Source organism: Oratosquilla oratoria, chromosome 6 (assembly GCF_046742065.1).
Source record: "Oratosquilla oratoria isolate Oo_2021 chromosome 6, ASM4674206v1, whole genome shotgun sequence".
NCBI lineage: Eukaryota > Metazoa > Arthropoda > Malacostraca > Stomatopoda > Squillidae > Oratosquilla > Oratosquilla oratoria.
This window is the reverse complement of record NC_134782.1, coordinates 58,358,056-58,378,772: the sequence shown is the minus strand read 5'-3', so window position 1 is coordinate 58,378,772 and position 20,717 is coordinate 58,358,056. Positions and strand designations below refer to the sequence as shown.

Here is a 20,717-nt window from a genome sequence, read left to right as displayed (position 1 = left end):
TGTAGGGCTGAAGGGTTTTCGTTCGTTGCGGGAGCGAGATTGCTTGGGGGGGGGGTGCATCGCCGTAGTGATGGTGTGTACCTTGCTAACGGTATTAGTCCAATAAGATGGTGTTTTATATTCATGTATATACTCTCAAAGACCAACACAAATTTCGAAGCTGCTTATACAGGCCTCTCCCCCAAAAAAGTAAAGTCAGAATGAAGATCATACTAACTCAAAGGGTGACATCCCAGGAATATAAATTACTTTTTTATTGTGCATTTCATTTTATCAAGACTTCCTTTGTTGTGGTCGTGGCCTCAGGTGTTCCTCTTCTTCGTTGCAGATCGGGAGGACCAGAGTATCCTGTGCACGGGCGAGTCCGGCGCCGGTAAGACGGAGAACACCAAGAAAGTCATCCAGTACCTCGCCTACGTGGCCGCGTCGAAGGCCAAGGGGACACCGGTGAGTTTTCCCATTTTTTGCTCTTACTAATACTAGTAGTGGTGGTTGGTAGGATTACTTATGGTGTAGATTTGATAGCGGTTGTTATTGTTGTACATAGTTCACGTGAGATAGTGAGAGAGGGGGAGGGATGGAATGGGAAGGTGAGAAATGAGGGAGGAGGAAGTAAGAGAGGTGAAAGGGGGGGCTAAGTAGAAGGTATCTGTGATAATATTTCTGCCAGATTGCTTCAACCATGTATTAATTGGACCTTTCTTTTGCCCTGCAGGTAACAGAAGGCAGAGATTCTGGGTCCAAGGTAACTATCTGTAAATATTAAGAGAGCCATTTGCTTTGTCTAAATTAGGCTCTTTTTTTCTTAAGGCTCTAGGATAGGAGTCCTCTTAGGTTGGTTGGTCGGTCATTATGTTTAACCTAGTAGTGAGAGGAAGTGCAAAACTTCTATGGTACAAACTCTTACATGTTTTCTCTCAAACACATTTACACTAACACATTCTTATTCATGCACTCTATGGCAGCTTTTGGAACTGCAAAGAGGTTGTGGTTTCTTGTACCCATGGTACAGCTTTGTATATAATTTCACACGATTAGTCCAGATGGATGCACCTGTAGGTTACTTTCCTGTCGAGGCAAATCCAGCCATTTGGCCTGTAGGTACATGATGCATTTGCACTGGTGAGATGGGTACATTTTAGTTTCTTCATAGTGCTCTACTTTTAGTTGCTTTCGTAAGTCCTTTTTCAATCTCTAGATGGGTGAAGGAGCTTCTCAGGTCACTGGCTATCACATTAAACCTTTTGCTACTGTGTGGGTGCTATGGTGGGGGGAATAATCACTGGCCAGACTGAAAGGGGAAAGTGTAATTTGGTGCAGATGGGGTTAAAGTAGAGGATGCTGCTGCTACTATAGAACAGTAGTTCTTAACCTGGGTTCTTGGACCCTTTGGAATGTTTTCAAGTGGAGGCAACAGACCCAGAGCTAGTGGTATTTATTGATGATTCACTGATCAAGTTAACCTCCATCGGGCAAAAGAACAAGTTTGTAAATACGGGATAGTAATGAGCAAAACTGTTGAACCTCTGTTATAGAACTTGGGTCTGTAGGACCTACAGTAGAGGACTTTGCTTGTGGTGCTTTGCTCTTGCAGATGTAGAGGTGTCTCTCCAGGTGTTATAGATGGGTGCTTTTGTTGACAGCTAACACCTGTAGGTAGAGGCTATTTAGTGGTCCATGTAGCCAGTGTATGTGCTTTTGGTCAAGGTAGTAGTTGGTTTAATGCCGAGGTAGAGAGTACATGTCAATTACGTGCTTATGGTAACAAGGTGGGGTGGTTGGTTTTTTCACAACTAAGGAAAAGCCATGCCACACATTTTTTTTTTTGTGATAATCAACCCAAATATACAGGATGGGGATCTTGTGCTCACAGGCATCACAAGTGTTGGATTACCAGAAGCTTGGAGCATGTCTCTATGTCCATGGTCGCCCAAACTTGTTTTAACATCTTGAAAAATGGCTGCAATACGCCATTTTTAGTTTTGGGATTACAGGTATCTTGTGTTGTACAGCACATCTACAAGAAGTATCATGTCGATGCTATTGCCCAGGTGTTGATTGTTGGTGTTTGGCTGCCAGTCAGATGCATCTGCTGATGCCAATGGCAGAAGGCCATTCTTTAGGTTGTTCAATCAATTTCGATGCTTTCTTATCAGAGTTGACATTCGGAGTCGGGTAGACTAGGTGGAATTTTCCCTTCCACCAGTACAATCCAGAATTTGAGTTTTCAGAGTGTGTTAACACAAGTAGGTGGAGCTTGGGAGTGATGTTCCTCTACACCTGCTTGGTGACGACTCATATGTTCCCATTGGAATACCATGCGGCTACAGGAGTTGTAACCTGTGTGGATGGTATTTAGGGGTTATGCTGCAGTCATTAATTACACTTAATCTAGATTTAAGAATGAATTTATTTTTCTTTAATGTTACATATGTTTTATTGTTATGATTGATTTAGGATTAATGTGATGGTTCCTCAAAGCATTGTATTACCCCCCTGGTTTCCTTCCCCTCCCTCCCCCAATAAACAGTCCAGTTATTTTTTCTCCAGGTGAAATTGTCTTGTTCCATAATTAATATAGGAATTAGTAGAAAATCCTCCCAGTGTCTCACGACGATGCTTTTGCTTGTCCAGATATAGTCGCTTTTGTCACGTTCAAAAATGTCACATGCATTAGTCACTCAAACCTAGTTGTACATTTTTAGTTCCATTAAACTTAGTCAAACGTGTGTTGTGTGTCACGCATACGAACACACACACACACTTCCAGTTACGCATCACTTGCATTTCCTAACATGGATACAAAATGCTATTACTATATACAATACATGTTTAGTCAAATGAACTAGTCACATGTTTAGTTCCATTAAACCTAGTCACCTTTAGTTACTAAAGGAATCCGTTCTTCTTTGAGCAGATGATGTTTGTAAATTGTCTATTGTGAATGGTGACAAATCGTCTGGTAACCTGCCTGGTGGCAGATAACGCAGAATAGACATCGTGGAATTGTGTATAAATGTCCCGTTATTAGTCATCTTTGGCAAGACGGATGATGATTTATGTTCGCTTTGCCATAGTTGGCAGACCTTGTAGATGGTGCAGTGTAATCACATAGTTATAGAGAATAACAACTCCCCTAGGCTTAGGAATGAGTTCTTTTAGCTCATGTGTCAATCTTGCATTATTCATTTATTTTTCTATTATTATTATTATTCATTTATTCATTTATTTGAGCTCACAACCTATGTTTTGTCTGTACATATGCGTTCGACTGGCAGAAGGACACGGCTGTCAGTTGGTCTTAGTTGGCTCAGGGGAGCTATAGGAACTTGCATTTTGATTTGTCACATCCAAGGAAGAGCATTGGAGCCTCCTTGTACAGTTGCCTGTGATCAGATCCCCGCTTCCCCATTCACTTCTCATCCCCAGAGAAGTGACGTGTATAAACGTAGACCATGTATGCATGACACAATGTACAGTCTTAAAATGCATGAGATTTGTCAATACCAAACGAGTTCCTGTTCCAACTCCTCCACCCACCCCTTCCCCCACCCTCCTGTTCCCGATTCCCAGTACCTGCCTGCCCTTACTAAAACCAACCTTAAGGTGGATGTTGCTATGGCCTGGTGACTGTATATATGTAATGTATGTATGTATACATACATACATTATGTATATATGCATGATAATCCCACGTAGATTGTGGAACAGGGTTGTTAAAAGAAAATGTGGAAAAAATGGTGCATGACACTTGGACTGTTCTTAACTGCCCTGGGGTTATAACATACTAGAACCCCACCTCCCGCTCCCTTCCCCCCCCTTCCTTTACCCTCCCTCTTCTCCCCTCGGCCCCCTCCTTTACCCTCCCTCTTCTACCCTCGGCCCCCTCCTTTCCTCTAGTTTCCTTTCCCTCTCCTCTCCCCTCGCCTCCCTCATCCCCCCACCTCTCCCCTCGTGTTCCCCACTCTCCTTTTTCCGTTCCCGTCCCCTCCTCCTCGTCCTCCTCGTCCTCCTCCTCCGCTTCCTCCTCTTCCTCATCTTCCTCTTCCTCCTCCTCTTCCTCCTCCTGTACCTGTACCTGTTGTACCGCAATCAGTCACTCCTGTATCCTATCTTTATCATCACCCTGTCACACTTTCCTCCCTCCTTCCTCCAATGCCCTCTCCCTTTTCCATCACAACCCTCACCTCCTCCCTCCCTCCCTCTTCCCTCACAACCCTCATCCCCTCCCTCCCTCCTCCCCCACCCCTCCCTCCCTCCTCCCCCACCCCCTCCCTCCCTCCTCCCCCACCCCCTCCCTCCCTCCTCCCTCACCCCCTCCCTCCTTCCTCCCGCCCCTTGTATCTCGGTAGCCTGCATGCCCCCCTACCGAGCTGTAATCTAACCTTTTGCTTCTTTTGGGTTCTTCCTTCCGGTTCTGTGTTGGGTTCGTACACGACCACCACCTCTACCACCACCACCACCACTGACAATGTACCTACAAACCCACACACACACACACACTACCAACACTCCCTCACACACACACTACCCCCACACACACACTATCACCATTCCCCACACACAACCACTACCACTCCCCCCCCCACACACCGTCACTACTCCCCCACACGTATTACCACCATCCCATTACACACTACCCCTCCCATACAAACCTCACCCCACATCCGCACAAACCACCCACACGCACAACACCACACACCACCACTACCACCACATGATACCACCACCACCATTGTGGCGCCCGCTCTGGTCCCGGACGCCCGTCGGTCCACCTGAAGGCGGAGGAGCCTCAGCACAATGTCTACAAGTCCGTAAGTAGTCTACCCAACTCTTTAAGAAAAAATAATAATCTTCCTGTGTTTATTATCGTCTCTTCCCTTCGTCAATGTTGGTATTTCTAGAGTCTTTGATTCCCACTGGTGCCTCTTGAAGTCTAGACCCCGTATCCTACTACCAAAGGAGAACTAGAAATGACATTCATCCTGGCGACAGCCAGAGTTGAGTAATAAGCAAGTCGACTTTGGTACGGATGGGGTCTAGAGGAAATTGCAACGTGATGGAGGTTGCAGGGCATGTTCTCTTTCTGCAACCCTGCATGCAAATGATCATTTTTTTTCTTCCGCGGCCGCAGATGACCCCCAACCCCCTCCTCTCTTTGGAGGGTTGGTTAATTGTCTGGCTGTGTGCGCGCGCACTTGTATTTAACAATTTTGTAGTTGTAGATACGTGCATCAAGGTAAGTGGAATTCTCAGCTGTGTGTGTGTATGTACATCTGTAGTGTATGTGTGTATGCACGTTTGTGTACGGTTACTAGAAGCTGAACTTGCCGTTAAGAACGTAAACGTACGAAGTCGAACATAGTGTATGATTGACCTCTTGATATGTTGCCTTAGCACATTAGGCGTCACTCCCAAGTACTACAGCGACGAATGTTGGTTTTAATGTCGAGGTGTTCCGGCACAAGAAGGCCCGCGAGGTCGTCCTCCACGGGCGGAGGAGGAGGAGGAACATAAGGTCAAGGAGAGACGGTCAACCCAACCCCCGTCGAGGACTGCTGCCGGTGTGAACCTCGGCGTATAACTGCTTGACCGCACGCTGCCGGTAATCGGGTCACCCGGCATTCTGGTAAACCGACAGTCCTGTAATCCGGCATTCTGGTAAACCGACAGTCCTGTAATCCGGCATTCCGGTAAACCGACAGTCCGATAATCCGGCATTCTGGTAAACTGACAGTCCGATAATCCGGCATTCCGGTAAACTGACAGTCCGATAATCCGGCATTCCGGTAAACTGATCGTGCAATAATCCGGCATTCTGGTAAACCGACAGTGCGATAATCCGGCATTCCGGTAAACCGACAGTCCTGTAATCCGGCATTCCGGTAAACCGACAGTCCGATAATCCGGCATTACGGTAAACCGACAGTCCTGTAATCCGACATTCCGGTAAACCGACAGTCCTGTAATCCGACATTCCGGTAAACCGACAGTCCGATAATCCGGCATTCCGGTAAACCGATGGTCCGTAATCCGGCATTCCGGTAAACTGATCGTGCAATAATCCGGTTTTCTGGTCTCGAGAGGTTTCTCTGCGCGAAAGACGAATGTGGACCACGCTGCCGATCTTCTTGTACTGGACATTCTCTCTCTCTCTCTCTCTCTCTCTCTCTCTCTCTCTCTCTCTCTCTCCTTACCACTACCAAAAGATTCTACTCAGTTAAAATTCGGTGATAGTGTCTAAAATTATTCTTTGGCAATGTTGAAAAGACTTGTTCAGACGACTGAATTGAAAAAAAAAAATGAAGTTGGTGCATAAGAACGAAGTTTTCGTGAATGGCGGGGGTTTTCTTTCTTGCGTCCAGAAGGCGCAGGCGGACGTGTCGTGTCGCCTGACCTCCGCTGGGGCGGGGCCCACCTCAGCGACCCCGCAGGGTACTGCCGACGCGACCTTCTGGCGCGGTGAGAGCGACCTTGGGCGGAACACACACGCACGCACACACACACACACACACACACACACACACACACACACACACACACACACACACACACACACACGCACGCACACACAATTCGGCACAAAGTAATTTCAGTATCGCGCTGCGAGTCGTTACTCCAACTCGTGGGCGGGGAGTTGGGTGTGTGCGTGCGTGTAAGATCATATCATTACCCATAGATTGGTCATATATAAGCTCTTAGCTCTTCCGGGAGGAAAAAAAAATTATCACTAATCCAGCACATGATCCAAGACCATACGTTCAGACATGCCTAACAAACAACTTCTCTCCCACCCTCCCTTCTCTCTCCTCTGTCCTCTTCTCCCCCTCTTTCCCAGTTCCATCACTCTGTGGCACCGGTATCCGATTGTGATGACCCGTCGTGCCGGACCTTGTTGGATGGGCTGCCCGATGCACGCCCCCCCCCCCCCCCACATGTCGGGGTGGGGGGAGGGGTTGTCCGGCCTTCACCCGTTTTCCTTGGCGCGCCCAGCAAGTCAAGTTGGGCTCACGGGGTAGTCTTGAGGCGGGAACAACCCCCCTCGCGCTCACCATATCTCCCTACCTTTCTCCTCTCTCTCTCTCTCTCTCTCTCTCTCTCTCTCTCTCTCTCTCTCTCTCTCTCTCTCTCTCTCTCTCTCTCTCTCTCTCTCTCTCTCTCTCTCTCTCTCTCCTCTCTCTCTCTCTCCTCTCTCTCTCCTCACTCTCTCTCTCTCTCTCTCCTCACTCTCTCTCTCCTCACTCTCTCTCTCTCTCTCTCTCTCTCTCTCTCTCTCTCTCCTCTCTCTCTCTCTCTCTCCTCACTCTCTCTCTCCTCACTCTCTCTCCTCTCCTCTCCTCTCCTCTCCTCGTTATTTATCTACAGACAGACTTCGTATCTGGTGGAAAGGCAGGCGACGGAGGACGTTGTTAGTGGTGGTGCGACACCGTTCTCTCGGAACATTTACTTCGACCTCGTCGTCTCGTTTTGGTGCGGGAGTGAGGAGGGGGGGGGGCTTGAATCTCATAGTGGTTCCCTGCTTGTGCGCGAGACCTGGGAATGGGTGGCGAGGTTCCAGGGGAGCACAAGGAGCCGACGACAGGACCAGAAACCGGACCGACCCCGGTTGCAGCCAGCAGCAGCAGCAGCACTAATGGACGGACGTCGCCACGTCGGTCCGGCGGTTCGGGAGCGCTCTCATCTCTCGCGCTGCGCCCGCCTCTGTCGTGCGGCGACGTTGCTCTCTTTTCTCTCTTTCGCCTCGCTTCTCTCTTTCGCCTCTCTTCTCTCTTTCGCCTCTCTCTCTCCCTCTCCCTCCTCTCTCTCTCCCTCTCCCTCCCTCTCTCTCCCTTTCTCTCCACGCTCTTTCTCTTTCGCATACACACAAACACAAACAAACAAACAGTGTGTGCAAAAACAATTCATGAATTTAAAAAGTCTAAATAAAATGAGATATGAAGACGGGACACCACGAGTATATCTCCCCTTCCCGTAAAATACTAGGTAATACACAGACACAAATGTTACATAAGACTTGCCTTACGAACTTTCAAATCTATGAAGGAGAAACAGAGGAGAGTAATAAAATGTGCAACTTCTTGTAGATAGCGTCGCGGAAATAAGAAAATTATTATTTTATTATTTCGTAACCATTGATGCGTGGCCCCAGCGGGGGTTAGTGGTATTGGTAGTGCGGATATATTAAGAGGATAGTACGGATGTATTGAGAGGATGATGCGGACGTACTTAAGATGGTGCGAATATATTGAAGGATGGTGCGGATGTTAGGGTGTGTGTGTGTGGATGTATTGAAGAAGGATGTGTATGAAATAAGAGGATGCGGGCGTATTTAAAGGTTGTGTGGATGTATTCTAAGATGGTGTGGATGTATTCTAGGATGGTGTGGATGTAGTGAGAGGATGACGCGGACGTATTTAAAGATTGTGTGGATGTATTCTAGGATGGTGCGGATGTATTCTAGGATGGTGTGGATGTAGTGAGAGGATGACGCGGACGTATTTAAAGATGGTGTGGATGTATTCCTGGATGGTGCGGATGTATTCCTGGATGGTGCGGATGTATTATAGGATGGTGTGGATGTATTATAGGATGGTGTGGATGTATTATAGGATGGTACGGATGTATTCTAGGATGGTACGGATGTATTCTAGGATGGTACGGATGTATTCTAGGATGGTACGGATGTATTCTAGGATGGTGTGGATGTAGTGAGAGGATGACGCGGACGTATTTAAAGATGGTGTGGCTGTATTCCCGGATGGTGCGGTAGTGGTGACAGATGGTGCATGCGACCAGCTGGGCTCCACTGACCCTTGGCACCAATCTTTGCATGACGAAGCTTGGTGGGTTGCCCGACCGGTGTGGCCTTGGTAGTAACACGGGTTGACGCTAACGCCGCACGCCCGAATGGATAGGAGAAGGCGTGCGGGTGGGAACTGGCGGGCGTTCTTTGCATGGGGCAAGCTCACCCTAAAGCCCTCGTGGTGTGCATTTATTTTTTTCCTCTCCCACAAATATCCTGCATGTCTCGTGTGTGTATGTATATTATATATATATATATATATATATATATATATATATATATAATGTATACTTAAACAATGTTTTGTGAATCCCAGTGATTAGTGAGTGTAATTTTGATTTTAGGATTACTGTATTTGATTAAGACATGATTTGTAGAACTTTTAAGTTTATGTATATTCTATTGTTTTCAGATCATTTATAATATGATTTAGTGTAATGTGTAAATATACGTGGTAAAATGTAAGACTAACATTTTCTATTGTGTTGATGTTGGTGCGTGTATGGTCGTGTGTGTGCGTGCGTGCGCATTCTCATAGGTACTAGAAATTAGAATATTTGTTTCACTTAATCAGTCTTGCAAGTGAAGACTGTTGGATAGGTATGTGTGTGTGTGTGTGTGTGTGTGTGTGTGTGTGTGTGTGTTTCTCGGGCTTGAAAGAGGGGGACACTCCCCCTCCCCTCCACCCTCTTCCTCTTCTTCCTCCCCGTCTTCTCTCTTCATTTTCTTCCACCCTCTTTCACCCGCTTCCTCTTCTTCCCACTTCCTCTTCTTCCCACTTCCTCTTCTTCCCACTTCCTCTTCCTCTCTCCACCTACCCTCTCTCTCCCCCTCTCTCCCCCTCTCTCTTGGTTGCTTGCTTGCTCGCCTACCTACCCGTAACAGGCCGTCAATTTAATTATTGTATTTAGTGAACCCAAACTTCGCAATTTCCATTGAAAATTAAACAAATAATTACCTGAAAGTTGTTGGTATTTGAGAATTAAATTCCTGAATAAAATTTCCCCCAACTCCCTCCTCCTCCTCCTCCTCCTCCTCCTCCTCCTCCTCCTCCTCCTCCCACATCGTGACGCGACAGCAGCCCCATCCCGCTGTTTCCTGCGTCTGCAGTGTGTTTTGCATATCTCCCCCCTCACCCCACCCCCCTCCCACCTCCCAGTGGACAATTCCCAACTTCATCGCGAACCTTGAATAAATGGTGCAGCGTGTACGAATGTGGCTGTGTACATGTGCGCGCGCGTGTGGTGGGGGTGTAATGTGTGTGGGGAGGGGAGCGTGTTTGCCCCCAATAGGAATGATCCTGTGTTTGTGAAGTTGAGTGTTTATGCATGAGCTGCCTAACTTTTTTTTTTTTCCTCTGTCCATAATTATATATATATTTGTTTTTATTTTTCTATTTGTTTGTGTATATAATATATACACACAATAAATAGAAAAAAAGGAAATATATGTAATTATGAGCAAATCAATAGTATGTATATATATATATATTTTTTATTTATTTATTTTTTTTTTTTGCACAGGGTGGGTTGAACTCTGCATTGTGTGTGTGTGTGTGTGTGTGTGTGTGTGTGTGTGTGTGTGTGTGTGTGTGTGTGTGTGTGAAAAAGCCCATATACCCTGGATTTTTGTATTATTGCAGGCAGCCTTATGTGATGCAGGTCAATAGTCTTCTTTGAATGGCTTATGAATGTGAATTTAATGTGCCACATTTGTTTGATGGGAATGGTAAGCACTGGGTTGTGGGGTTGCTTGAATGTGTTGCAGGTAGAGGTCCTTAGGCTTCAACCATTTCCATCTTATACCTCCTCCTCCTCCACTTCCTTAATAATCTTCCCTATAATTATCTTAATCTTCCACCTCCATCTTCTTATCTTTCTTCCTTCATAATCATTTGCGTCCTAAAGTTTGCCTGCTGGGTTGTACGAGTGTATATGAGGAAGCATTTGTGGATGTGAGAAGGTTCAATAAGGATTTATTAGTTAGATCATTTTAAGAAACAGGCAATATAGTAAGATTCAGGATTAGCCTAAATTTGATCCCCATGGCTTCTTCTCTTCATTGCTGCCCTGGTGGTGCACCTCCTCCTACTCCTCCTCCTCCTACTTGGTACTTTGTGTGCCAATGTTGGTCACGTGACCTGGCACCGCTAAATGGTACGCAGGCAAGCAATGCGGTACGTATGAGAGGTGGTCCTCCCGTGGGGAGCACGGGTTTGACGAGCCAGATGCTAGTTGTTGGGCTTGTGTGCTCGTTCAGGGCATATTTTCTTTTCTTTTTAACTTTTGGATTGCTTTGTTCGTGTGGGTGTATTTGTTCTTAGGCCAGTTTACCCGTAATGGCACTTTTTACAGATTTCTTTTGTGATCCTATTGAATCTTGCATGTTTTATAAGGTTCTGTATGCTGTAATCTGTACTGTATTATTGTTTGATTTCGGGATTTGATTTTATATGTCCATGACTTTGTAAAATCATTTTGTATGACCTAATGTGGGGTGAACCCAAATGTTGTATTATTGTTGTGTGGGGGGGGCAAAGTGGAATGGTTCCCAAAGTGTTCCCTATTACTATGTCACAGTTTGGGTTGCTTAATTCAGTTTTGGAATGAAGAAAGAAAAAAAGGGGGGGGGACTAATATGGAGTTGAAATATGTTCACTTAACTTGAATTCAGTATATTGCATGTTAACAATGCTAGAGTTTACTGTGATTACTTGAAAGTAAATGTAAACTTTACTGTCTGATTAAAGGTAAGAGTGGTTTTCATGGTAAATTGTTGTATTAAAGATTTACTTTCAACTAAATGCATTGGCATGCATAAATCCTTTTCATAAGTTTAATGAAAAGTGACCATTGTGACAGCTGACAGTCCCATGAGAGAGGGAAACAATGGCTTTGGATAATGTGCTGGACTGGTGATTGAAAGCAATAAGTTACCTGAATGAGTTCATCTATAGGGAAAGTTTTGATCTTATCCCCCATCATCTCCTTGTGTGCTTGTGCTCCCTCTCCCTCATAGGCATGTATGTCTCACTGTTTGTGTTCGTATGATTCACCATGATACCCTCTTAGTTGAGAGCTTAGAGCTCTTATATGGCCTGATCAATGAATGATGTGCTATGCTGATATTTTCAGCCTTGGATGGGACTTAACCTTGATCATTGAATTGGTGATTGAGAGTGATATCACTGTGTGTTTGTTTATCTAATGGTAGTGTATAGAAAAGGAGCAATGGCCGTTAAGTCCCATCTCATACTCTCCAATGTATGCCTAGCTTCATATTTATGAATGGTTTCAATTTGGTCTATCTCCTTAATTCCATTATCATATTTAGATTTGAATTTGTGTATTGGCCCAGCTTGGGCTATATCACCTAAGCTATTTCAAGTATTTATGCCACTGTGTGAGAGTCTAAAACGTTTAAATGATGAAGTTGGTATGCCAGCTGTCACATATAGTCTATGCTCAAAGATTAACTGGTCACTGTTTAAATGTCCCCAATCCTGTATACTACGTTCTACTGACGTTTTAGCAGTGTTAATGTGTTTATAGCTTTTAAGAACACACCCAATTGTTTTTAATTGACCTTATGTTCAGTTTTGACTTGTGTAAGGCTAGTGGAACTAAAGGTAGAAAATTATGTAAATTTGAAAGTGATAAGATTACATGTAAATAATTTTCATTGTATACTATTATGAACTTGAGCTTAAATATTATTGGTTATCTTCTCTCTCTCTCTCTCTCTCTCTCTCTCTCTCATCTCTTTCTCTCTCATCTCTTTCTCCATCTGTCTGCATCTGTTTGTCTTTAATTGATTTGAAGGGTTAAGAAATTATTCGTAGTGGCTAGAATATCATTGTGGTATCCTGCTTCATTTAAATATTTTATTTGTTTACTTTTGGCAATGGAACTTTGAAGGTTCATATGTTTGGAAATGAATTATTGCATAATAATCTGAAATAGAGTAGAATGGTAACTAATGAGTTTACTTTTAATGCAGGGTGAGTTAGAAGCACAATTACTTCAGGCAAATCCCATCTTGGAGGCGTTTGGAAATGCCAAGACAGTCAAGAATGACAACTCGTCAAGATTTGTAAGTAAATTTGTATTCTGTGGTGCATATGTACTAAATGGTGAATAGGCTGTTTTTCTGGTGTAGGTGTTTTGTAGTGTTAACTTTATGGTTCCCTGTGACTAGAAATTTTTCCAACTTTGTACAATTTTCTAAAATTGAAATGAAATTTGTTAAGAACAATATAGGTTAAAGGGGGTGGTTTTGATTCCCACAACCAAGGATATGTCCAATTTGGCATTAACATTTAAGGGGTCTACTTTTAATAGCTTTTGCCAGCCATGGCAAATACCTTCTAACAATAGATAGTTTTACCAACTTCATCAGCGATATGGAGTAAGATTACAAGTATATGTATAGGTAAGCCAGGTAAACTTAACCAGAAAACCAGGTAAATTTGTACTTACTGATGGTAGAGAGCATTCACCTGGGCAGGCAAGAAGTTAAGTATAGCCCATAGATTTCCAAATATATTGCCCTGTGATGTACTGATTCATAACGAGAAGCATAGTCAATATTTTGGATGGTACATAGTGCAGTTTTATCTAAAGTGTTGAGTATCAGTGATTGTTGCACATTGTTGTTCACTGGATAATGAAAAATGTTTAATCCAATATTATCTCTGCAGGGTAAATTCATCCGCATCAATTTTGACAACTCTGGGTTTATTGCGGGTGCTAACATTGAAACGTACCTGCTGGAGAAATCTCGTGCCATCCGCCAGGCACCAGATGAGAGAACCTTCCATATATTCTATCAGCTCCTAGCGGGTGCAACACCCCAACAGAAGAGTAAGTTGGAGAATATGAAAGATGATTTGTAATCTACTTCTGTGGTTACAAATGTTCCTGTGCTTCACATTTCTTCGTATTTCTCAACTTCTCACCTTTCAAAGCATACACCCACACCAAAAGAACCATTGACACCTTTGCTTCCATCTCTGTACAGTAAGGAGGATCAGCTGTCCAGAACTCCTTACCTTAGATAGTCTGTACCTCTCAGCCTCTTGCATTCCAGGTCTCAGCTCTGCAGTACATTGAGCAAAATCATTCCTTCACAACTTTTCTTGCATTTATAACCATGTATATTACTTGGCGCTTACTTTCTTGTCTGCTTTCACTTCTCCAATCATTGTTGTGGTCTTGCCAAGATATTGTGCTTGCATTTGAATATTGACAGTCTTCATGGGAGGTGGGGTAGCCGTACCAGTTGGTATTGAGGTAAAGTTGTTCAAACCCACCTTTTCATAAATGTAAGAATATTTCTGATGTATGATTCATTTTGCAGAGGATTACATTTTGGAAGATGCCAAAAGGTACAACTTCTTGACCAGCGGGAAAGTTGTCGTTCCTGGTGTGGATGATTTGGTAGAGTTCCAAGCCACTGTGAAAGCCATGCAGATCATGGGGATGAGCGGAGAGGACATCGGCTGTAAGTAAATTTAATTTATTTGTTTATCTGCTTTTCTATCTATATACCAAGGGCTTTTTTCCCCCATACAAGGGAGGTAGCCAAGTCTAATGGTTTTTCTACCTAGGTTGTTATATAGTTTAACATCACAACCCCCCCTTATTGGGAGGCTAGGATGGTGCCCCTTACAAAGGATTTTGTAGCATGGAATTTAAAGAACCATGCCCTTTGTTCAAATTCTCCAGTGGCAGGGTTTGAACTGCTATTGCTTTGATCTTTGCCACAAGTAATGATGCCCTAACTCCTTCAGCCATTGAGATTCCTGCCAAGATACAATCAGTATACAAAAATTGCCACCCTCCCTCAGAGGTAGCTAGCCATAGCATGCACTCCTGTTTCTTCCATCCCATAATTATCCAACACCCATTTGTTTTACCTTTTATCCTGGCTCCTTGTGGATGACAGATAGTCTGTGACCACCACCTACTGCCTGGGTCAGAAGCAGTGGACTGCCCATATATCTCTTTTGAAACTCGTTCACTGCTGTCATTTTCCTATCAATACACATCTCTTAATGTCTTTTCTCTGCCACCTTGTACCTCCCTCCTATTTGATCAATCTGGTGTTCAGGGTTTTCAATGCTAGAGTAAGTGATACACTATCATTGAAAATTCCCAACACCACTACATTTACATATATATACCAATGGCTTTTTCCACCTTTCAAGAGAGGTAGCCTACTCCATTCCCATTCACTCCCCTCCCTCCCTCTTTTCTTGGCTCCTGGATGATTGGTTATCCCTGCATCTTGCCCATTCCCATGGGTCATAATCAGTGTAGAAAGATGCAGTACATCAACAGCAAGGCCGCTTCATTTAATCGGCGATCAAAGCCCCCTCCATCCCCATATGCAGAAAAAGAGAAGATGGGAAGAAATCCCTTTGGGCTGCATCAAAATATCATTCACATGTAGTCCTTCCCCCATATCACACCCACTCCCATGCATCACAGCATTATCCATACCTACCAAAACTTCTGTGCACACACAATGTTCACTCACTATTTCACTCTGAAATCAATCCAGTGTCATGTATGCTCACATTTTTGAAAATTTCCTCTTCCACTCCACAACTACATGTTTTAATTAATTTGTCAAATGGAACATCTGATGTAGTTTTAATATGCTGTAATAATTCACTAACCTGGACTGACTGCAAAGGTTATTGTTGGATTATATTTCCATCCCAGGGCAGTGGGCGAGATGCAGGGATGACCTATCATCCAGGAGCCAAGAAAAGGGGGAGGTAGGGGTGGTGAATGGGAGTGGAGTATGTGGGGATGAAATGGGTGGGAATGGATTTATTCCTTTGACTTTGGCTATCTCTCTTATAAGGGGGAAAAAGCCCTTGGTATATGTACTGTATATATATATATTTCCATCTAATTTCTGCACAAATTATTGACTAGCATTCATTCTGAGGAATAATTCTTGGTTGCAGCCATATTCAGAACGGTGTCAGCTTGCCTTCTCTTTGGAAACATGCAGTTCAAACAGGAGAGAAACTCGGATCAAGCCACGCTACCTGACAACACGGTTGCACAGCAGGTAAGGCATTAAAATGTGAAAAAGAGAAGAGAGTATGGGTAAGGATTGCAGTTGAAAATGTAGAATTTCAGGGCGTGTTGAAGAGAGTTCTGGCAAAAAAAGAAAGCGGGAGAGGGGGCAGAGATGACATAATTTCTGGAGAGTAATTGTTGAAAGGGTGTGTGGTATGCAGGAAAAGAGTAAGAGATGGATGAGGAACAGTGTAGAGGTTAAAAAGTAATTTTTTAGGTTGTGGGGTTGCAGACGGAGGGAAAGACTGTAGAAACCCCATAACTTGGTTAAACTGTGTACCATGGATATTATGCTATATATTTTGCTTTATCTTGCAATATACAGTTGCATTGACATTGAATAAATTGTTACCCAGTGCAAGCTATGAATGTTGTATTAGAGTTAGAGAATTGGAATGATCAGGTGAACATTTTCAAGGTAATGGTTAGATACGAGACAAATCCAAAATAACCAATTTAATTTCCTCATACCCAGGTTGCACATCTACTTGGTCTGAATGTGACAGACATGGTCCGTGGATTCCTGAAACCTCGCATCAAAGTTGGACGTGAAACTGTGACAAAGGCTCAAAACAAAGAACAGGTAGGACAGTACAAGCAATTTATTTATTTATTTATTTTTATATATGTTATTATTATTATTATTATTATTATTATTATTTTTTTTTTTTTTTTTTTTTTTTTTTTGGGGGGGGGTCTGAAGTAAGAAGTAGAGAAGCATGGTAGTGTCTAAAGCTGTGCACCCATATGCATACATACATACATACATATACCAAGGCTTTTTCCCCCTTTCAAGGGAGGTAGCCAAAAAGGGAAAGGCATAAAAACACTCCCACCCATTTCATCCCTAAATACACTCCACACCCCTCCCACCCTCCCTCTCATCTGAGCACCTCCTGGATGACGGGTCATCCCTGCACCTTGCCCACAGCCCTGGGTCAGAAGCAGTGTCGCAAGACACAGCACATCCACAGCAAGGCCGCTTCATTTAATCGGCGACCCCCTCTCCGTCCCCCCTTGCATATAAGGAGAGGACGGGGAGAAATCCCTTCGGGCTGTGTCAAAATTTGCTCACACGTACTACCTCACCCCCCACCCCCCCGCCATATGTGTTAGGACTATTGGGGCAGGTAAGTCACTACTGGGAATCAGAGGCCAATTCTTAAGATTTCCAAAATCCTTAAATAGTTCTGATGTTTTGATGGCAGATGGACATGTATATTTTCAGAATTGTACATCAGGGTATGCTGTAAATATATGGACATACAAGTACACAAATTCTATTAGATATATAGATAGGGAGGTGTTTAGAATTGTCAAGGCATAAAGAAACCATATAGATATACAAATATATACATACAAAGGTAAGATGGATTTATCCTTTGACTTAACCACCCAGCCACCCACCTCATAAAGGGAAAAAGACATTTTGGAATATATGTACATGTACAAAGGTATTTCTAATATGTGTGTATGTACATATATACACATACATACAAAAGGCCATTTTCCCCTTGAAAGAGGGTGAGCTGAAAACCACTACATAGACACTAAAACCCATTTAATGTAATATTAGCTTGGAAGTTTCAATATTGTCTACAATAAGAATGTAAGGAAAACTTGTACATACATACACCAAAGGCTTTTTCCCCCCTTACACGGGTGTTAGCCAAAAAGAAAAAGGCATAGAAACCACTCCCACCCATTCCATTCCCTACATATTCCACTCGCTTCCACCCTCTTCCCTACCTCCTGAATGACGGGTCATCCCTGCATCCTGTCCACTGCCCTGGGTCAGAAGCGGTGTCACAAGACACAGCACATACACAGCAAAGCTGCTTCATTAAACTGGCGACTCCCCCCCTCTCTCTCTCTCTCTCTCTCTCTCTCTCCTCTCTCTCCTCTCTCTCTCTCTCCCTCCCTCCCTCCCTCCCTCCCTCCCTCTCCCTGTTTCCCATGCAGAAAAGGAGAAGACGGGGAGAAATCCCTTTGGGCTGCGTCAAAAATTTTCTAATACATACTTCCTCAAAACACCCCCTTCCCCCACCCACTCCCCCTCATGCATCACAGCATCATCCAAACACAATCATTCTCCATTCACCCCTATCATCTGTCCTCTCCCATCCTTCCTCAACAAACATTCCTCTCTTTTGTAATGCCCCTTTCACCCCATCCATCAATCTCGTCCTCAGTCGTCCCCTCATCTTCACCCCATCCACCTCTGCCTTCCACATCTCTTGCTAATATTTCTTCATTCATTCTCTCCATGTATCCAAAGAATGAGTGCAGAAAGATTGGTAAATAATTTCCATAACCTGTCACCACTCAATGGCGGAGTTGTTTAATAAAATTGTATACAAAACCAGACAATTCCATACTAAACAAGTACCTTGAAACATGATAGAAAATGCACCCAGGACATGAGAGAATGGTATTGGCTACCTACACTAGTTATCTCCCTGCCGTGAAATATCAAAACTGGAAAATGGGCAAAATGTTATGGTATATTGCACAACATTTGTAGTAAATGGCAAAACAATTTTCCTACTTATATTGATGCAATCAGTTCCATATTAAGATACCTTGGGGTTGTGGGTCTAGTAAAATAAGAGGCTATGTATAGCATACACAAACACTCCTATGTCCATCAAAAATATCGAGTTTTGGGGAGTTAACTTTAATTTTGTTTTTCTACACACTGTATGAATGACGATGAAACCTTTTCTTTGTAACAGTGTGAGTTTGCTGTTGAGGCAATTGGTAAGGCACTGTATGAGCGACTCTTCAAGTGGATTGTGATGCGCATCAACCGCTCTTTAGATCGTACGAAGAGACAAGGTGCCTCGTTCATTGGTATCCTAGATATTGCAGGATTTGAAATATTTGCAATGAACAGGTAAGGAAAACTAAAATATTGACGGCCAAATGCCACTTAGTATTGCGTACAATTATGCACGCTTTTACCCTCGTTCTATTTGTGTTCATTGGCCCGTTTCTTTGCTTCAGCTTTGAGCAGCTGTGCATCAACTACACAAACGAGAAGCTGCAGCAGTTGTTCAACCACACCATGTTTATCCTTGAGCAGGAAGAGTATCAGCGAGAAGGCATTGAATGGAAATTCATAGATTTTGGCCTTGACCTTCAGCCCACAATTGACCTCATTGAAAAGGTAATGTATGCATAAGGAAATTTATTTAAGCTAGTGAGTTTGTTAGGAATGGTATATATCATTTGGGATGAAGCAACTGCATTTAGGTTTATTTTGAAAAAGTTAACCTGGTTGTTAAAAGAATTTTTGCAGTTGGAGTATTGTTAAATTTCGAGTTCCCACCTGTTAATACTGTTGAGCAGTCATTAATGACATTCTCTGTAGAGGTAGTTCTGCAAATTACAACTTAACTTTTATAGAATCATGCTGTAATATCATTGTTTACTTAGTAATGAATTAGGAAGGTAAGGTTGTCAACAAAACAAAACAAAGCCCTAAAAACAATTACAGGCTGCACAAATACATCACCTACAGACCATTTACACCATGAAACAAAAGTCCTCAAAGTCAAGGAACACCTCGACATGAGAGGCACACAAACACTTGCTGCAGCCACCACAAACACATCACACCCGTTACACTACATAGCAGAACACCCACACACACCAAGAAACATTAAAACTACACCCAAAGACCTTTATTACACAAAGATACTCTCTTCTCTTCCTCCACAACCACCAAATACCAGCCTCCGGAAACATATTCATAATCATATCACTCACCGCTCCATTAACACACTGAAAGACAACACACTGCTGCATGCCAGACCCCCTGATATCCACCCTTCTGAATCCTCTCTCCCACGTAAGGACAGAGTCCACTTGGCCAGACTGCGATGCGGTCACCACCCAGCACTTCTAAGCTACCAGAGGAGGCTGGACGACCGTGTTGTGAACAGCTGCCCAGGATGTAACACTTCACCCCATACCATACAACACATAATGGAAGACTGCATTATACACAATCATGCACGCAAACAACACAACATACACTCTATAAAGGATTTGTGGGAAAACCCAGTCTCGGCTGTGGCCTTCCTTGGGGAGACGGGACTGCTCGGACAGACAGTCTAGGGAACGACAACAACAACAACAACCCGTTTTCTTTAAAGCCATGCATTTCCTAGCGAGTAAATATTATATACACATTAAACATACAAGCTAAAGCTTTATTTTCTTTGATGTATTACAGCCCATGGGTATCTTGGCACTGTTGGATGAAGAATGTTGGTTCCCCAAAGCAACAGACAAAACATTCATCGACAAACTTAACACCTCGCACTCCGTCCACCCGAAGTTCTGCAAGTCTGAATTTAGGGACAAGGCTGACTTTGCCATCATCCACTATGCTGGTAAAGTGGACTACTCCGGCCACCAGTGGCTCATGAAGAACATGGACCCGCTCAACGAGAACATAGTCTCCCTCCTGCAGACCTCTCAAGATCCATTCACAGTGCAGATTTGGAAAGATGGTGAGGTTCCTTCAGAGGCTGATGGATATGAAGTTACCCTTCCTCCTCATTTCCCCACCATTCTTCTTGCTTCCTACTTCTTATATTTTCATTCCTATCCTTTCTTTCTTTCTCATCTTTCCTCTATCCTTGCTCCCTTTTTCTCAGCCTTCTTTATTTTTACATACACCAAAGTCTTTTTCCCCTTTACAAAGGAGGTAGCCAAAATCAAAGGCATGGAAACCACTTTCACCCATTCCATCCCCAACATATTCACTACCCTCCACCCTCTTCCCTCCCACTTATCTTGTCACCTCC

At 43.7% G+C, this 20,717-nt stretch overlaps 1 protein-coding gene across 4 annotated transcripts in view; it reads left to right on the top strand.

The window, feature by feature from the left end:
• The window catches only part of zip (myosin heavy chain 10), a 129,715-nt gene that overhangs the window by 83,947 nt on the left and 25,051 nt on the right, over positions 1 to 20,717 (top strand). For 3 of the 4 annotated variants that reach the window (XM_076187010.1, XM_076187009.1, XM_076187007.1), the window contains exons 3-13: positions 329 to 447; positions 716 to 745; positions 4,782 to 4,814; positions 12,803 to 12,895; positions 13,503 to 13,665; positions 14,162 to 14,305; positions 15,783 to 15,889; positions 16,376 to 16,483; positions 18,636 to 18,796; positions 18,907 to 19,069; positions 20,141 to 20,420. In XM_076187010.1, coding sequence (XP_076043125.1) covers positions 329 to 447; positions 716 to 745; positions 4,782 to 4,814; positions 12,803 to 12,895; positions 13,503 to 13,665; positions 14,162 to 14,305; positions 15,783 to 15,889; positions 16,376 to 16,483; positions 18,636 to 18,796; positions 18,907 to 19,069; positions 20,141 to 20,420 — 1,401 coding nt within the window. The remainder of the gene's footprint in view (positions 1 to 328; positions 448 to 715; positions 746 to 4,781; positions 4,815 to 12,802; positions 12,896 to 13,502; positions 13,666 to 14,161; positions 14,306 to 15,782; positions 15,890 to 16,375; positions 16,484 to 18,635; positions 18,797 to 18,906; positions 19,070 to 20,140; positions 20,421 to 20,717) is intronic. The other variant, XM_076187008.1, reaches the window with a different exon arrangement.